The 20348-nt window shown below is 39.4% G+C and overlaps 1 protein-coding gene across 1 annotated transcript; it reads right to left on the minus strand.

The window, feature by feature from the left end:
* Positions 1-452: 452 nt before the first annotated feature.
* On the minus strand, positions 453-17699 carry LOC128354701 (glucose-6-phosphate isomerase-like; the record flags this gene model as incomplete). The annotated part of the gene is made up of 8 exons (XM_053314878.1): positions 17442-17699; positions 13488-13578; positions 10614-10682; positions 5461-5580; positions 4121-4204; positions 2316-2462; positions 676-747; positions 453-497 (listed from the first exon to the last, which is right to left on the minus strand). Coding segments are annotated over exons 1-8 (747 nt in total), but the record flags the coding sequence as incomplete, so codon positions are not given.
* Positions 17700-20348: the final 2649 nt, after the last annotated feature.

Consider the following 20348-nt stretch of genomic DNA (forward strand, 5'->3'; position numbering starts at 1 on the left):
TACAGGAACATATTTGAGCTCTATATTAACAACCTGAGGCTCTACAGAACATATCTTGTATGGATTTATCTTGTACTGGTCCTTTATGCCCCTCAGTTAAAGGGACAGGACCTAAAATGGCTTGTTTCAGACAAACTATAGCAGTGTCGGATTTCACTGCTTTTAAATCAAATACATCCGTACATGTTCGAACAACGGATACGGGATATTAATGACACAAAAATCATAATATATGTCAAGGATATTAAAAAAGTTTAACAGCCTAACTAAAAGAAAAATAAGTTTTAAGGAGCATTTTATAATAAGATAGTGAGTTTATGAATTGATCCAGATTTTTAGTCTCAGATTAGACTCATATCAAGAAAAAGGAAGCTGTTAAAAAACACTTCTGCAACAGTCCAGACATAAATCAACTCTTTCATTAGATGATAAAACTAAAAGTGGACACTTACTGCGTTGGTGGACAGCGCGACGAAATGCTTAGCAACAGCAGATTTCTGTAACGAGGAGAAAAGATTTAATGAGACATTTTAAATACAAGTAATTAAATATATAGGAGTACTGAATATTAAGATATGACCAATAATTAAGTTTGATTATCTCAGAGCAGGTGTTTTATTTCCTCTCTTTAACGATCTCGACCTCTTATTGGCCGTCAGTCATAAATCCACTCACATCATTGGCTGCCTTGAGGAACCACTCTCTGGCAGACTCGGCGTTGGTGATGGTCTCCTGAGTGGTGAACGTCTAAAAAAAAGAAAAAAGAAAGAAGTGAATCATCAGCCTGTATCCTTTAGAATAATCATTTATCCATTGTTTCATGTTCTCTTTAACTCCAGTGTTTCCCACACATTCATTCTTTCGTGGCGGCCCGCCACGAAACAATTACGTCCGCCACGAATAGATTTTTCGGCTTTTGGCTCGCTCGACCTCGCTCATAAAAGCATAATAATGGGACTCTGTCTGTGAATGTAGCTTGTCGTAACAATTCCGGGGCAGTAGGTGGCGGCAATAAAACCAAAGAAGACGCACTTAATTCACCTGGTCGGCCAGAAGAAGAAGAAGAAGATAGACATATGTCTTTGCTAGAGGCTATCTGCTGGTGTGTGGTGTGTATGAAACAGGAGGAGTTCACGGACGTAAACAAAACAGTCACGTGTCCCACAGATGCACGTGTAGGTCAGGAAGTGACGTGAAAGGGACCGTATATGGTTTGTTCCGTGTCTGTTTCCTTACGTGTTGGACTAAATACATCATGGACATATTGAGGAAAATATTTCGGTTTTATTGAAACGGATTTCATATTTCACAAGAATGGATACTTGGCGAGCTGTACAGAAAGTCCTGAGTCATAAGATGATCGTTGTGGATAAAGAGAAGACTTTGAAGGTATGTAGCATTATAGCTGTTAGCTTACTTTAGTGGCTAGCCGAGCTAACCGCTAATACTATTACAGCTGTGAGCAACCATATAATTCATGAGTGGTCCTGAATGAATCAGGAGAATCTAAGCTTTCCAACAATGTACGACATGAATATATATGTTTAAGGGTTGGTGTTTAAAACATTCAGAAGAAAGAGTCGCTACCTCCCAACTTCCGGTCCGTCCCGTAGGCGGAACAGCGTGTTTTAAGTGTCTGCAGTTCCGATCCTTCATATTGGCTGAAACAGACAAGTCACCCTCAAATATGCTGAAAACCATGTTGAAGTTAGGCCTGCAGTTAGTCTTCCCTAATGTTTATGTGGCTTTGAGGATGTTCCTTACGTTGCCGGTGACAAACTGTGGGGTTGGGGGGGGAGCGATCATTTTCTCATTTGGGGAGAATCAAAAATGAGCTGAGGACCACACCACCACAAATAGATGCCTGTCCTGTGGGAAACACTGAACTCCCTTTACTGATTTTATGCTACAACCTTTTATTTAATGCTTTATTCTTCCTATTTTTTTTTTTTTTTATTTCTCAATTTTTTTCTCATGTTTTTTTTTTCCAAATTTCCAATTTCTTACTGTTAAATGTTTGTTTTATATAAAGCACATTGAGTTGCCATTGGGTATGAAATGTGCTATACTGTATAAATAAAGCTGCTTTGCCTTGACTTAGAAATAGTGACAAATATAAAAAAGGAATAAAATATAAAATAAAATAATTTAAAAAACTGCAAATGAAAAGAAAAAAAAAGTGATGTTTACTTTCAAAAAAATACAAAACATGTATTTATGTGTTATAATTGAAGAGTTACCAGCTTGTGTTGAGCAGTTGTGTGTTTAACAGAGTGTGTGTGTGTGTGTGTGTGTGTGTGTGTGTGTCTCGTCACCTTGGAGGCGATGATGAACAGCGTGGTCTCTGCGTTGAGCTGAGCGAGCGTCTTGGCCATGTGAGTCCCGTCGATGTTGGAGACGAACCAGACGTTGGGTCCGCCGGCGGAGTACGGCTTCAGAGCCTCCGTCACCATCAGAGGTCCCTGAACGCATCACGGAGTCACAGTGGAAACGTTAGAAAACTCGACACACAGACATCTTTTTAATTTTTTTTTTATTTTAACTGTTTTATGTGTTACTTTTATATTCATTTCATCTATCTGAGCTTTAACTACTGTTACTGTTACTTTTCTGTTTGGCTGTATCGTCTGTCTGTCTGCTGTTTGAATTACGTCACTTTATAACGTCTGCTCACTGACGGGCGTCACAGAGCGGACTTTGAGCACACAGAGCAGCAATAACAACCGGAGGGCTGAGAGTGACATTACTGCTCGGTGATATCAGCTCATATCAGATCATACACTCATTGGATTGTTAGTAAATGTGGAAAATCCTGAAACGCCCTGATGGAGGAAAGAAAGCTGGAAATCTGACGTGAGATGTGTGACTCTGATGTTTTGATTTAAAAAATAAAAATGGACTGCAGATTGAAATGCAAGCATATAACAAACAGAGGTAGTATCATCTCTTCATCTCTTCTGTAGTCCATACATTTACAAGATTTATTAACTTTGTATAATCTGGGAGAGATTAAAGCGATGGTTCGGCGTAATTTCGACCTAGCATCATATGAGCACCATGAGGTCTATCTAAACACCACCTCAGCCGTTTATTTACATTTGGTCGGAAAATAGTGGAGTTAGAGCCATCAGCTAACGGGACCACCAGTGTATCTGGTAAATGACCCCACTAATAATGCCTGGATTGTTATTAAACTTCTACATTAGTACAAACAAGGTCTTTACTCATAAATCGATCGATAATAGACTCCTGGTGTACTTTCCAATGCATCGATTTATTCGGCTGATGGCTCTAACTAGGGCTGGGCAATATATCGATATTATATGAGACCAAATATCGTCATAGATTTAGGATATCGTAATATCGTGATATGTCATCAGTGTTGTCTTTTCCTGCTTTTATATGTTGCATTACTGTAAAAATATGTAATTTTCTGAACTTACCAGACTGTTCTAGCTGTTCTGTTATTAACCTTTTACCCACTTTGTCATTATAGCCACATTACCGATGATTATTTATCAAACATTTCATCGTGTTAACATTTTGTGAAAGCATCAAGAGTCATCTCTACATTATCGTTGCAATATCGATATCGAGGTATTTGGCCAAATATATCGTGATACTTGATTTTGTCCATATCGCCCAGCCCTAGCTCTAACTCTACTATTTTCCGACCAAATGAAAATGAACGGCTGAGGTGGTGTTTAGATAGACCTCATGGTGCTCATATGATGCTAGGTCGAAATTACACCGAACCATCTCTTTAAGTCTGCACATAAGAGTAATTTAAAAAAAAAAAAAAAAAGAAAAAAGTATGACAAGTCTGGGAGAATTTAGAAAAAGAAGAAATTAGATACATTTCAAAATAAAATAGTGTACGTATCTATATAAAAGTAAAACTTAAAAAGGGGCAGGGAGACAAGAGCATAACATGTAGTCCATAACTTTACTATATCTGTTCATTCTGACATGTTTTCATTTGAATGGACTTTGAAGCTCACACTGGTCTCCACCTTGCTGTGTGTGTGTGTGTGTGTGTGTGTGTGTGTGTGTGTGTGTGTGTGTGAGTGAGAGAGAGAACAGCAGAACATGTGAGGTCTTCGTCTGGCGGGTCACTCACCAGGTCAGAGCCCCCGATGCCGATGTTCACAACGTCAGTGATGGATTTCCCGCTGAAGCCCTTCCACTCACCGCTGCGTACTTTCTGTAAACACACAACATGTGAGTGAGTGAGAGAGTGAGAGAAAGAGAGAGAGAGAGACACAGACAGACAGACAGAGAGAGAGGGAGGAGAGAGAGGGAGGAGAGAGAGAGAGAGACAGACAGAGAGGGAGGAGAGAGAGAGAGAGGGAGGAGAGAGAGAGACAGACAGACAGACACAGACAGAGAGAGAGAGAGACACAGACAGAGAGAGAGAGACAGACAGACAGACAGACAGAGAGAGACAGACAGACAGACAGACACAGACAGAGAGAGAGACAGACAGACAGACAGACACAGACAGAGAGAGAGAGAGAGAGAGAGAGAGAGAGAGAGAGAGAGAGAGAGAGAGAGAGAGAGAGAGAGAGAGAGAGAGAGAGAGAGAGAGAGAGAGAGAGAGAGAGAGAGAGAGAGAGAGACAGAGAGACTTTGAGAAGCTGGAATTGGAGAATGAATCAATTGGTATTAAAACAGTTAATGACTATCTATATAACTAGTTGGTTAGGTGAAGCTCTACTTCAGACATACAGGATGTTTACTGAGAGACACACCAATGCTTGCTGATATTTGACAAAGAGAGCAGAGGTGAGTTTAAAAAGCCTGAGATCCCGACCTTTACATCTGACAGAGTGTTTGTGTGTGTACTTTAAATCATTTATAGGACACTCATTGAAAGGAAGGGAGGAAGGAAGGGAGGGAGGAAGGAAGGAAGGAAGGAATGATGGAAGGAAGGAAGGAAGGAGGGAGGGAGAAAGGAAAAGAAGAAGGGAAGAAAGAAGGAAGGAAGGAAGGAAGGAAGAAGAAAGGGGGATGGAGGAAGGAAAGAAGGAAGGGAGGAGAGAAGGAGGGAGGGAGGGAGGAAGAACAGATGAAAGTAAGGAAAGGAAGGAAGGAAGGACGGAGGAAGGAAAGAAGGACAGGAGGGAGGAAGAACAGATGAAAGTAAGGAAAGGAAGGAAGGAAGGACAGAGGAAGGAAAGAAGGAAGGGAGGGAGGAAGGACAGATGGAAGGAAGGAAAGGAAGGAAGGACGGAGGAAATAAGGAACGAGGGAGGGAGAAAGGAAAAGAGGAAGGGAAGATAGAAGGCAGGGAGGAAGGAAGGAAGGAAGGAAGGAAGGAAGGATATTTTGGGATATTTACAGAAGTTACCAAATATCATTATTTGCCCAATAAAGGGTTAAAACACACACACACACACACACACACACACACACACACACACACGCACACACACACACTTTAATAAACATGCCACTCACATGACAGAAGGCCTTCATCTTCTCCAGCACTCGGTTGACTTCTGGCATCACGTCTTTACCTTCCACGTTGATGGGCGTGTTGGAGCGGTTACGCAGGGCGATGTGGAGCACAGCGCGACCCTGCAACACACACACACACACACACACACACACACACATCAGGTATAATGCAGTTAATTGATTTCTATACACTGTTTAACCTTCCTGTCGTCCTCCCGGGTCAAATTGACTCCGTCTGTTTTGACTGTTCCTTCTTTCCTCACTCGCTCCCTCGTCATTTCCTTCATTCCTTCATTCCTTCCCTCCTTCCTCACTTCCTTCTTCCCTCTGTCCTTCCTCTTTTCCTTTCTCCCTCACTCCTTCTTTCTTTCCTCTGTCCTTCCTTCTTTCCTTTCCTTTCCTCTCTTCCTTCCTTCCTTCCTTCCTTCCTCCCTCGTGTCTTTCCTTCCTTCCCTCCTCCTTCCTCCCTCCTTTCCTTCCCTCCTTTCCTTCCTTCCTCCCTCGTTTCCTTCCTTCCTCCCTCCCTCGCTCGCTTCCTTACTTCCTTACTTCCCTCCTCCCTCCCTTCCTTGACTCGAGGACAACAGGAGGGTTAATATTTAATCACCCGCAAGTGTCATTAGATCTGGAGGTGAATCTTTTAAATTATTTAAATCACAAAGAACTGATCAATAATCACTTATGATAATGTAACTCATTTATTATATTTAAATATCAATCATACAGGTGTTACAGCTTCTAAAAATATGAGACTTTGCTCATCTTAAAGTCACTGTTAATCAAACCAAATGTATAAAAATCACTTTTGATAGTGGAACTTCAGAGGAGAGATTGTCATTATAATAAATTATTTTGGCACAGACACCCTCTATTTAACAGTAGACAGACAGGAAATAGGAGAAGGGGGTGGGGGGGGTGTGGGGGGGTGGTGAGATGCAGCAAAGGACCTCAGGCCGGGATTCGAACCAGGGTCGGCTGCGTACGTGGCATGAGCTCTAACCACTCGACCACCTGCACGCCCGATTGTCATTATTTTTGACATTTATATATAAACTATAACGTTTCAGTTTTGGTTGCTATGGCGACCCCTGTGGTTTACTGGCGAGTTCATGTTTATCGATCAGATCTACTCTGTCAGAAATACAACAGAAGAAGACACTGCTCAGGTTCTTCCATCATTGTTAGTCATAGTCGTAGTAGTAGTAGTAGTAGTAGTAGTAGTAGTAGTAGTAGTAGTAGTAGTAGTAGTAGTAGTAGTAGTAGTAGTAGTAGAAGGAGAAGAAGAAGAAGGAGAAGAAGGAGAAGAGGAAGCAGAAGGTTTTCCCTTTAACCCTAAAACAGACAACGTGCACCAGGAGATACAGACTCTTTAACCTTCCTCCCGGGTCCTTCCTCTGTCCTTCCTTCCTTCCTTCCTTCCTTCCTTCCTCCCTCAGATCAAAGTTCAGCTGTTAGGGTAAATGTTCCCTCCTTCTGTCCTTTCTTCCTTCCTTCCTTCATCTGTCCGTCCTTCCTTCCTTCTTCCCTCCTTTCCTTCCTTCTTCCCTCCTTTCCTTCCTTCTTCCTCCCTTCCTTCCCTTCCTCCCTCCTTTCCTTCCTTCTTCCCTCCCTTCTTCCCTCCTTTCCTTCCTACCTTCCTTCCTTCCTCCCTCCTTCCTTTCCTTCCTTCTTCCTCCCTTGCTTTCTTTCTTTCCTTCCTCCTTTCCTTCCTTCTTCCGTCCTTTCCTTCCTTCCTTCCTTCCTTAATTGAGGTGCAAATGACATAACTAGTAAGGTCTGTTTAAGGGTTAATAATAAAATACTCATGACTGACTGCTCTGCTCTTCTGGATGATGTAACAGCTTTACATACATGTGCACCAATTATCCACATGAATCAACTCTTCTCTTTCACATCATCCACACATTGATTCCTGATAAACATCCTCCACTAAAAACACCTCTGACAATGTAAACTATATTTAGGAGGTAACTCACGCATGTTAATGAAACTGAAATGATCAGTCAGTTAAATCAATTAGGAAAATAAGCTGCTGCTATTTTTTATAATTGCACAAATAAAATAACAGAAAATAGTGAATAACATCCACCACTGTTTCTCTCAAAGCCCGAGATGATCTACTAAAATAGTTTCTTTAGTTTAGTGTCTTATGGCCCTTTTCCACTGCACGATTTAGTAACGGTACGGTACGGTACGGTACGGTACGACTCTACCCGCTTTGTGCCCTTTTCCACTGGGGGCCGGACCTGGGAACCGTTACGATTTTTCGTACCCGTTTCAGAGGTGGTACTAACCGAGCCGAACTGATACTAAATTGTCACGTGAACGGCGCTGTCCACTAATTGGTCGAAGGAGATGTCATCATACATGCGACGAAGCTCGGGGTCTTTAACCCTTAAACAGACCTTACTAGTTATGTCATTTGCACCTCAAGTAAGGAAGGAATGAAGGAAAGAAGGAAGGAAGGAAAGGACGAAAGGAGGAAGGAAAGAAAGAAAGCAAGGGAGGAAGAAGGAAGGAAAGGAAGGAGGAAGGAAGGAAAGGACGGAAGAAGGAAGGAAAGGAGGGAGGAAGGAAAGGAGGGAGGAAGGAAAGGAGGGAGGAAGGGAAGGAAGGGAGGAAGAAGGAAGGAAAGGAGGGAAGAAGGAAGGAAAGGAGGCAGGAAGGAAGGAAGGACAGATGAAGGAAGGAAGAAAGGACAGAAGGAGGGAACATTTACCCTAACAGCTGAACTTTGATCTGAGGGAGGAAGGAAGGAAGGAAGGAAGGACCCGGGAGGAAGGTTAAAGAGTCTGTATCTCCTGGTGCACGTTGTCTGTTTTAGGGTTAAATAATCACCCGCGTTAAAGCACAAACACAAACACAGCGAGAACTCCGCCCATTCCAAGTAGTCCGACTAGTACCTCTTGGCAGTGGAAAAGGAACAGGGCCGGTTCTAAAAGTGGGTAGAGTCGTGCCGCGCTAAAGCGTACTGTACCGTACCGTACCGATTCTGCAGTGGAAAAGGGCCAATAGAGGACTTAAGAAAGCAGAATGTATACTCACTCAGAGAATCAATCAGAGAATTTGTTTTTTTTTTTATGACTAAAAACTAATAATAGACCCTCAAAATAGTTGGTGATTAATTTTCTGTGCATTGACTAATAGTTGCAGGGCTAAACAAATGGTTAATGTATTTATTTATTTAGTTACAATTAATTTAAATCTAAATTCTCTGGTGCAAGTTTCTGATTTATGAGGATTTTCTGCTTTTCTCTGTTTTAATATTTTAGGTATAATTTTGTTTCTCAGACTCATTATTGGATCTTTAGGAGACTGTGATTTTATTGTGACATCTAAATGGATCAAACACAAAGAATGACAGCAAGACATTGTGTCAAGAGTTGGTCTGACATGAAGAAAATCATCATCATCATCATCATAAAGGATAATACATTAAAATACAAATACGTGATTAATCAGAGAGAGAATAAAATAGATTGATAATAAAATAACTTGTGTGTTTTGTGGTTTCAAATTTAAAATCTACTCATAAATCAATCAATGTGTGTTTTTTACAAACTGCAATGTCACTGAGGACGATGCTGTTACGCAACAACATTGCATCATGACCTTTGTGTGTGTGTGTGTGTGTGTGTGTAGAGGGGGGAGGTTACCCTGAATGACTAAGCAACACACACACACACACACACTCTGCTCAGTCACCATGAGTTCAGCTTTTGTCTTTCCTCTCGTTGTTTTCAGTGTTCACTCGAAGGAATATGAGTCAAATCACACACACACACACACACACACACACACACACACACACACACACCCTGTCATTATGTTCCGATTTTAAAAATACATGTGTGTCTCATCCAGAGGTGGAAATATTGGGGGAAAATGAATGTTTTGTTAATCGATTTGTATCAGAATTGATTCTAAAGTGAATAAATAGATAATAGGTGGTGTGTGTGTGTGTGGGGGGGGACTATTTTTAGTCTATTACTGCAGTACACTTTGTGCCAAACCATGCACTGATGTCCTAAAACCACCGAAAATCAATATGCAACACTACCAGTAGAGAAAAGTGTAAGAGAGTATATGCAGCTTTTTATTTAAATACTAATTAACTGCGTCAATTAATTAATTAAAAAGCATCTTATAGTCTTCTACCTTTATGAGAATAAAACAAAATGTCAGTTTATTTACTAACCAACATAAAGATAAGATATTCCTTTTATTAGTCCCACAATGGGGACATTTGCAACATCATTGCATTATTGTGTAAAAATCAGCCTCTTTCTCTGCTCCCAAACGCTGTGGGCGTGGCCTCTGAGTCTGCTGAAACCCCGCCCCCTACCAAGTGTCACCTGTCAATCAAAGTCACCACCTCTACCAGAAACATGGACGCTAGGTCTGAGAGCTTTCTGCTGCTAGCTCACCTGCTAGCTCAGCTCCTAGAAGACACATATATTTATGTCATCTGCCCAGAAGACTTACAGAAGTGTTTATTAATGTGCACTCTCTCTCTCCCTGTAACTTTAAACTGTATAAACAGATAAATAAAATCGATTTTGGCAGAAAATAAGACTCAAGATTCGTAAGTGGAACGATTTTTTTCCAGAAACTCATGAGATGCTTTTATCTCCTTTTTATAAGAAGCACTTCCACTTTGCATTTATGAGCTGCATTTCTTTTTTTTTTTTTTTAAAGTATATTTTTCGGGCTTTTTTTGCCTTTAATGTACAGGACAGTGGAGATAGACAGGAAACAGGAGGCAGAGAGGGGGAATGACACGCAGGATAAGACTCACTCGGCTCGGGATTCGAACCGGGGTCACCTGCAACGAGGACTATAGCCTCAACACATGGGGCGGGTGCTCTACCCCATAACCCCATGAGCTGCATGTCTTGTGTGAGGGGTTATATAAATAAAAAAAAAAGGGTATTTATCATTATCATTATTATTTCAGGTGTTGTGTTTGGTTTAACGCTCAGCTGTTCATAGCTAGCGTTGTGGGCCGCTAGTGTGTTAGGTTACATGTAATTGGACATACAAGGCTAATAAAAAGGTGGATGGTTGATTTCTTCCTCTTTTTTTTCTCCTCTGTAACATTTCCCCATCACATGAACCTGTTTTAAAAAGTCTTCATGCATCAGTCAAAGTACCTCAGTGAAGTTGATTTTCTCTCCGGAGAACATCTTCTCTCTGGCTTCCTCCACTCCCCTCGACTTGGCCTGTTAACACACACACACACACATACACACACACACACACACACACAAAAGAGACAAAAAGCCCATTTTACTCAGACACAGAGGCATGTTCAGCATCTTATCTGCTCCTCATATCTCAAACAATGGAGCTTATATTACAGCAACAGTGTGTGCTTGTGACAAAACTTCATATCTGTAGCAATCCTTTCCTTTTCTTCATCGTGAGGAGGAAGTGTTGGGGAGGGGTTTTTTTGTGTGAAGGCATGCTCCACTAGTGTTTCTACATTCCCACTGATGTTAACATACAGGCTTGCAGGACAATGCCAACACGGTTCAGACATTTTACTTCCTCTTTCAAAATACGGTGTTGTAATCTAATCATTGTTTCATTGTATCTTCCAGCAGCGAGTGTTGAGACCTGATCTTCTGTTTCACACATTGTACTGAAACCCTGAATATCACCTGGAGGAGCTTTATCTTATATATATATATATATATATATATATATATATATATATATATATATATATATATAAAACTTTCCATCAGCGCGGTGGGTTTACTGCAGGAGGCCACTTCAAAGCATAGCGCTACAGCTAGAGGAGCCGTCTACGGGGGAGTAGAAGGGACAAAAAGGCTTGCAACATTAAAATGCGATTTAAAAAAATTAACGCGTTAATTAATTTGTATTAATCTAATCGCGATTAACGTGTTAACGCTGACAGCCCTAAAAAAATATATAGTTAATGTTTTTTCTCCATAAACAGGAAGTCTAAACTCTCTCAGCTCTCTGAAAGCTTCATTAAGGATTAATCTAGCTTCTTATCTGTGACTGATGACGTATTCATGAATGATTTGTTGTGCAGATATTCGACAGAGACTAATTATGAGGAGTCTGAATATGAAGAGTATATGAGGGTTAAACAACCGTCAAACATAAACTTAAATATGACGTCTTTAAACCTCCAGCTGTGTCGTTTTGACTCTTGAGTCTGAAGCTCAGCTGTGAAGGCCGTGCTCACGAGACAGATGACTTCCTGTGGTTTCACGTCAGATTAAAATCTTTTTAAATAAAGCTGAATTATAACCACAGTGTACTCTCTACATCATATCCTGTCTCCTGCACCACTCGTCTACTCTAAACCCAAACAGAGGATTTCTAATAGAGGAGACTCGGAGCTCGTCTCATACTGACAACCTGCTGCTGGGAGAAAATGTCTGTTATGAATATTATATTTCATTTATATCAAATCTGTGCTGCTAGATGCCGCTAAATTCTACATACTGCACCTTTAATTTCATTATTTAGAGTTTCTGATGAAGTGTCATTAAAGTCTGATCAATACAAGACTTAACCCTTAAACAGGCCTTACTAGTTATGTCATTTGCACCTGAAGTAAGGAAGGAAGGAAGGAAAGAAGGAAGGAAGGGAAGCAAGGGAGGAAGAAGGAAGGAAAGGAAGGAGGGAGGAAGAAGGAAGGAAAGGAAGGAGGGAGGAAGAAGGAAGGAAAGGAAGGGAGGGAGGAAGAAAGAAAGAAAGAAAGAAAGAAAGAAAGAAAGGAAGGAAAGAAGGACAGATGAAGGAAGGAAGAAAGGACAGAAGGAGGGAACATTTACCCTAACAGCTGAACTTAGATCTGAGGAAGGAAGGAAGGAAGGACAGATGAAGGAAGGAAGGAAGGAAGGAAGGAAGGACAGAGGAAGGACCCGGGAGGACAACAGGAAGGTTAAAGAGTCTGTATCTCCTGGTGCACGTTGTCTGTTTAAGGGTTAAATAAGCACATTTAAAAACAGAAAAAGTGATATCCTATAAAATGTTCATATACAAATAATAGTAAAAACTGCTGCTTCTGTAAAACATTATTGATCTAGATCTGAGATATTTAGCATATAAAAAGATATTAGCAGTTATCAGAGATCCACTCTGAATATACTAGACGGCTGCTTTATGACATGTAGCTTAATTTGACTCAAAATTGTTTTTATCTTCTAGTTTTTGGACCTAAATAAACATTTGTACTCCAATTTAATAAAAAGGTGGAAGCATCACCTGCAGAAATACAGCAGCAGCATTGTTTTTATTTGTCCTTTCTGGGCTACCATAGAATAATTATTCTTATTTTCCAGATGATTAAACACTCATTTCAACACATTTATGAATATTATATTTAATTTATATCAAATCTGTGCAGCTAGATGCCGCTAAATTCTACATACTGCACCTTTAATTTAATTATTTAGCATGTTCTGAAGTGTCAGTGTCTTAAATAAGAACATTTAAAATGAGAAAAAGTGAGGTGATATCCTATAAAATGTTCAAATACAAATAACAGTAATACATTATTGATCTTGATCTGGGATATTTAGCATAAAAAGATATTTGCAGTCATCAGGGATCCACTCTGAATAAACTGGAGCTTCATTTTAAACTCAAAACTAGTTTAATAAAATACGTTTTTTGAATCAAAATAAGCGATTTTACTCCAGTTTAATAAAAAGTTGAAGCTTCACCTGCAGATATCCAGCAGCTGCATTGTTTACAAGTGTCAAAACCGTTTAAGGAGCGTCATGAGGACGACGGTCAGTACACGTGGAGCGCTCGGATTTAACTGAAGCTCAAGCCCAGATACAATGAGCGGAGGGGCTTAACGCTGATTAGAGGCGACAGCTCCGGTCCCCTGTGTGTACATGCAGTGTGTCTGTGTGTGTGTGTGTGTGTGTGTGTTAACAGAAAACAATGTTAGATTTACTGTGTGTGTGTGTGTGTGTGTGTGTGTGTGTGTGTGTGTGTGTGTGTGTGTGTGTGTGTGTGTGTGTGTGTGTTACCATGGCGAGCAGCATGGCCATGACTTCCTGGTTGATGAGGTTCTTGGAGTAGTCCAGCAGAATGTCTCCATCGTCTGTCGCCACAGTCGTGCTGTCGACACAGTTACACAAACATTTAGCACATAGAGAGAATTTACCCAACGCTGAACTCATTTCATCAAATTAGCTGTCAATTAAATTAAAGCACCAGCTATTCTGATCAGTGATTATTCATTTTAGTAGATTTTTAAATAAGAAAACTGATTCCAGCTTCTTAAATGTGAATATTTACTCCTTTCTTTAGTCCAGAGGTGTCAAACTCATTTTCATTCAAGGGCCACATACAGACCAATTTGATCTCATGTGGGCCGGATCATTAAAAAGATGGAAGGAAGGAAGGAAGGAAGGAAGGAAGGAAGGAAGGAAGGAAGGAAGGAAGGAAGGAAGGAAAGGAAAGTAAGTAAGGAAGGAAGGAACGAAGAAAGGAACACAGGAAGGTAGGAAAGACAGATGGAAGAAACGGAGGAAGGAAGGACGGAAGAAAGGGAGGAAGGACAGATGGAAGAAATGGAGGAAGGAAGAAAGGAAAAAAGGAAGGTAGGAAGGAAGGACAGAAGGAAGAAAGGAAGGAAAAGAACACAGAAAGGCAAGTGGGCCGGATCGCACCTCTTGGCGGGCCGGTTCTGGCCCACGGGCCGCATGTTTGACACCCCTGCTTTAGTCCATTGTGATAATAAAGTGAATATTTTTGGGTTAATAAGACATTTGAGGATTTCATCTTAAGCTTTAGGAAACATTTTATGGAACTGCTTGATTAAAATCGATAATGAAAGCACATAAAAAGAGAATTTACCCAACGCTGAAATCATTTAATCAAATTAGCTGTCAATTAAATTAAAGCACCAGCTATTCTGATCATTGATTATTCATTTTAGTCATTTTTTTAAAGAAGAAAAATGTCTAAATTATCTGATTCCAGCTTCTTAAATGTGAATATTTACTAGTTTATTTAGTCTACTGTGATAATAAAGTGAATATTTTTGGGTTAATAAGACATTTGAGGACTTCATCTTAAGCTTTATGGACTCAACAACTGCTTGATTAAAATCGATAATGAAAATAAAATCAATAGTTGCAGCACTAAATGTAACCAACGCTTTCTCTAGAAACACTTTCTCCGCCTACTGTTGCTTCAACAGTCGATGCTGCAACTCTGCGGTCTGTGAACAGCGGTAGTTAACAGATGTTGGCATCGACTGCAGAAACATCCACACAGAAGATTCACAATTTTATAAAATGTGTCTTATAATAACAGTCAGGTATTAACATGAATATTCAAACTGGTTTTTACATGCTGTAATCGTTCCTCTTGTTCATACTAGAATAAAAAACTCATTCAGTCCACAGTTTGTTAAAATATGACAAACAACTGAACTAACTGGGCACACACTTGAAATATGACATTACAGGAATCTGACCTGTGTATGTGATTTAGACGTCTTGATATGTTGCATAATTCATATTTAATGTTAATATCCGGTAAAGGATCCACAGCTGCGGACTAAAGCTAATTTACATCAAACCTGTTGAACTTTGTACTCCTTTTTAATAATATAGCCTATGAATTAAAACTTTATTATAGATGCCATTATATTCATTAAAACCTTTTGGCACGGGTGTGTCCGATAATGGACGCTACGTGTTGCATTGAAGACACTTTTACTATCTATTTGCGCAGATCGGTACTAGATGGACTTTCATATTGTTTGAGTGCTGTGTGCTTCTCTCTTTTCACTTATGGACCAGTCTTGTAAACTTGTGAGAATTGTAATTTTGCAATTGGCCCTTTTTAAAAAAAATGTTTTTAGAAAATTGAATAAAAGTTTAAAAAAATAAATAAATGAATAAAAAATATGACAAAACAGATTTCTAAAGTCAATTCAATTTTTTTTAAGGAGTTTGAATGTTCTCCTCGTACCTGTGAAGTTGCTCTGGCTTCCTCCCACATACCATAAAAACATGCAAATTAGGTTAATTGACAACTCTAAACTGCCTTTAAGTGTCTTTGTGTGTTTCAGCTCTGTGATTGACTGACAACCTATTCCTCTCAGATGAGATCAGCTCCAGCTCTCAAGCAACCCTCCAGAGGTTAAAACGGTAAAGTAAAGAGATAGATGGAAAGAAAGGATGGAGCCAAAATGAATATTAAAACTGTTTTTCCCTTGCTGTAATGATTCCTCCTGTTCATACTGACCATTAGAAGATCCCTTCATAATGTATTTATAATGTAAAGTGATGGAGGACTAAATCCACAGTCCAAAAGTATTTAAAAGTTGATCTGAAGCGAATATGAAGCTTCAGCCGTCTGAATTAAATCAATTTCAGCGTTACAGTGTTTTTAGTGCCAAAGTCTTTTTGTTCCTATACTTCCACCACAGCTCAACAGGAAACACTAAGAGGGAATCTGATGCTAAAAAGTTAATGTAAATGTGTCAGATATCACTTGATATGACTAACTCACACTGATGAAGCTCCTCCATCACTTTACATTGAAAGCACATTTTGAATGAGATCTTTTAATAGTCAGTATGAACAGGAGGAATGATTACAGAGAGGGGAAACCTTCATATGGAAACCTGACTACTGTTTTATAGCAGACTTGAGTAATTTTTTAGTACCACCCTCCTTTAAGAGATGACTGTAGTGCTTCCCCTGGTAGTAATGCGGATGTGTCGCATTGCACGTAGCCCTCTGCCTCCAGCATAACATCACAAACCTGCTGATACACTTTTACTCATTCATTCATTCAAAAAAAAAAAATCACCGCTTGAAAAAAATATGATAAAGCATTTCACCAATCTGCGCAAATAGATAGTAAAAGTGTCTTCAATGCAACACGTAGCGTCCATTATCGGACACACCCGTGCCAACAGGTTTTAATTAATATAATGGCATCTATAATAAAGTTTTAATTCATAGGCTATATTATTGAAAAAGGAGTACAAAGTTCAACAGGTTTGATGTAAATTAGCTTTAGTCCGCAGCTGTGGATCCTTTACCGGATATTAACATTAAATATGAATTATGCAACATATCAAGACGTCTAAATTAAACAGAAACAGACGCGTGTTAAAGTATAAATGATGTTGATATAAAAGATTAAATGAATAAAATCTGGTTTAAAGTAGTGATAGTGAGCAGTTTCAACCCTACCACCGTGTGCAACCTCGTTTCTTTTATAAAGCCATGCATCCATTATTGATTATTTATCAGACACAATAAAATCAACAAGTGTCCAATGTTTAAAAAACCCTTCCTTAAAACCTACAATATAAACCCACGTGTTTTAATATAGCCTAATATAAGCAACACACTTGTATAACTTCATCTAAAAAGCACGAGACGATCCTGTCCGATAATGGATGCATGTGACATTAGCAGGCGAGCTAACTTTAGCTGTAGTGGTTGTTTTAATATGAGCCGACACTGAGGCCTTGTCACTCCTTTTTCCTGGGAGATTTTTTTTTTTTTTTTAATATTTACTGCACACAAAGCGGAAGATTTTACACAGACAGACGAGTCCACGCACGTCTGATATGTGTAAAGTGGGATTGTATCCAATTAGGAAATACACGCAAGAGGAAGTGCTGATATTAGAAAAAGGATGACCTTGCGACTCAAAAGTAGAGGAGTGTGCAGCATTGTAGCGCTGTGCATGTGAATTAAAGAGGATATACATTGAATTAAAGAGATTAAACTCTTAATTTAAAAGGTTATATTCGCTATAATACACCTTACAGCTTCAGTGTGTGTCTGTCATGTCTCTCCCCCTCTTTAAAAAAAAAGAAAGTGCAACTCAAACACAGCATCACGCCCACTTTTACCCCCCCGACTCCTCTCCATTTATACCCCCACCCCGCCTCCACTTCCATCTCCTTCTTTTCCCATTTAATCAACATGAAAGTCTTTCCAAACCTGAATTTGCTGAATCTGTCCTTGTCGGCGTCAAACATGGCTCTCATGTTGAGGCTGCCAGCGTTTGCTTTGTACCACTGCTCCAGCTTCTTGTAGTTGGGGTCGCTTGTTAGAGCCATGATGGTGGTATTGATGATGGTGTTGGTGGTGGTGGTGGTATAGTGGTGGTTCAGCGGTGATTACTCTGCAGCAGCGCCCCGTGGATACTCCAACCTCTTGCAGCGGTGGACTGGTGTAGATGCCCCTGGTGCATGCAGATATAGGAGTGCAGGATGGAGCAGCCACAGTGACACAGAGAGGTGGTTATACAAGTCTGCACCAATAGCAAGACAAGGCCTCGCCCCCTCCTGCTGGCTCACACACATGCAGCTCCTCCCAGTGTACCGACACGATCACATCCTACAGTATGGGAGACTGAATGTAAGTATGGAGGCAGATTAGTGTCAATGCTACACAGACACAGTGTGCCATAAATATGCGGAGTGGAAGTGATCATGATTATGGATCTTGAACGTAAGTGTGGAAGCAGATTAGTGACTATGGGTGCTGGAAGAAGTATTTAGATGCTTTACTTAAAGGTGTGCAGTGTGTGAGGTTTAGTGCCACCTAGTGGCGAGGCTGCAGATTGCAACCAATTTAATAACTTGCACTTTTTTAAGCATGTAGGAGAATTAATGGAAAAATGCAAAAGCCCCTCTCTAGAATCAGTGTTTAGTTTGTCCATTTTGGGCTACTGTAGAAATATGACATGGATGTATTATAAGAGATTGATAGTGCGCCTGCAGTTCAGCCTTGCACCCAAATATACCACCATTAAAAAAGTACTGCAGTATTATGAGGATGTAGTATGCAGTATTACAGTAAAAGTACTGCAGTATTATGAGTGATGTAGTATGCAGTATTACAGTAAAAGTACTGCAGTATTATGAGTGATGTAGTATGCAGTATTACAGTAAAAGTAGTGATATATTATTATATATGACATCATTAGATTATTAATAGTGAAGCATCGGTGTTAGAGCAGCATGTTACTGTTGTAGCTGCTGGAGGTGGAGCTAGTTTACACTACTTTATATACAGTTAGCTAGTTTATACTACTTTATATACAGTTAGCTAATTTACATTACTTTATATACAGTTAGCTAGTTTACGCTACTTTATATACAGTTAGCTAGTTTATACTACTTTATATACAGTTAGCTAGTTTACACTACTTTATATACAGTTAGCTAGTTTACGCTACTTTATATACAGTTAGCTAGTTTATACTACTTTATATACAGTTAGCTAGTTTACACTACTTTATATACAGTTAGCTAGTTTATACTACTTTATATACAGTTAGCTAGTTTACACTACTTTATATACAGTTAGCTAGTTTATACTACTTTATATACAGTTAGCTAGTTTATATTACTTTATATACAGTTAGCTAGTTTATACTACTTTATATACAGTTAGCTAGTTTATACTACTTTATATACAGTTAGCTAGTTTATACTACTTTAGATACGGTTAGCTAGTTTATACTACTTTATATACAGTTAGCTAGTTTATACTACTTTATATACAGTTAGCTAGTTTACACTACTTTATATACAGTTAGCTAGTTTACACTACTTTATATACAGTTAGCTAGTTTATACTACTTTATATACAGTTAGCTAGTTTACACTACTTTATATACAGTTAGCTAGTTTACATTACTTTATATACAGTTAGCTAGTTTATACTACTTTATATACAGTTAGCTAGTTTACATTACTTTATATACAGTTAGCTAGTTTATACTACTTTATATACAGTTAGCTAGTTTACACTACTTTATATACAGTTAGCTAGTTTATACTACTTTATATACAGTTAGCTAGTTTATACTACTTTATATACAGTTAGCTAGTTTACACTACTTTATATACAGTTAGCTAGTTTATACTACTTTATATACAGTTAGCTAGTTTACACTACTTTATATACAGTTAGCTAGTTTATACTACTTTATATACAGTTAGCTAGTTCTGTCTACATCAGTTATGTCAATCACACACTATAACCTCCATAGTCGTCAGTTCGCTGTATTGTTCTCACTACATAACTTTCTGTCTTGTCATCGGGAGTCTTGAAGTCGTCATAGTTTGCAAACTACATGACTAATCGGAAACATTGGGGTCAGACATCACAGGATCTTTCATTGGGAGGAATCCCCAACGAGTCTGTCTGGTCGAGACGTCACATGGAGACATGACACAGTCCCATGTGTGAGACAGGATTTTTTTCTCTTCTTCCAATCGACCCCATCTGTAACAGTCCAATCCAAGTTGTTTTGGCTCTGATTTGCAGCGAAGGAAGCAAAAGAAAAGAAAATATGGGAATTACTTATGTAATCTGAGCCTGTCAGTGGCACAAACAAGCACTTTCAGTTGACGTACAATGATGGGGCGCTAATGCCACAAAGGATTACATCACAGCCCATTTCAGCGGCTGCCAGCTGAAGCACTCTCGCTCCGTAATAGACCAATTTAAAAAAAAGCTGTTGTCCCCTCTAATCACTCAAGACATCAAAAGATTGGAAAAACGGGGTCAAGGTTGAAAGATGCATGAGTTTCCCCTTTAAATATGTAGACAGGAAGTGATTGTGCACAATGGGACTGAATGTGTGTATGGAAGGAGTTCAGTGCCAGTGAAAGTAATCAACCTTGAAATGAGGCAGTATAAAGTATGGAGGATGATTAGTGCTCATAATACTGTATCTTAATTATGTTAAAAGGAGTATTTTACAAGCAATGGAAATATACTTAACCCTCCTGTTGTCCTCGAGTCAAGGAAGGAAGGGAGAAGGAAGGACAGGAGGAAAGGAAAGAAGGAAGGGAGGAAGGAATGGGAGGAAGGAATGGAAGGAAGGAATGG

Source organism: Scomber japonicus, unplaced genomic scaffold (assembly GCF_027409825.1).
Source record: "Scomber japonicus isolate fScoJap1 unplaced genomic scaffold, fScoJap1.pri scaffold_465, whole genome shotgun sequence".
Classification (NCBI taxonomy): domain Eukaryota; kingdom Metazoa; phylum Chordata; class Actinopteri; order Scombriformes; family Scombridae; genus Scomber; species Scomber japonicus.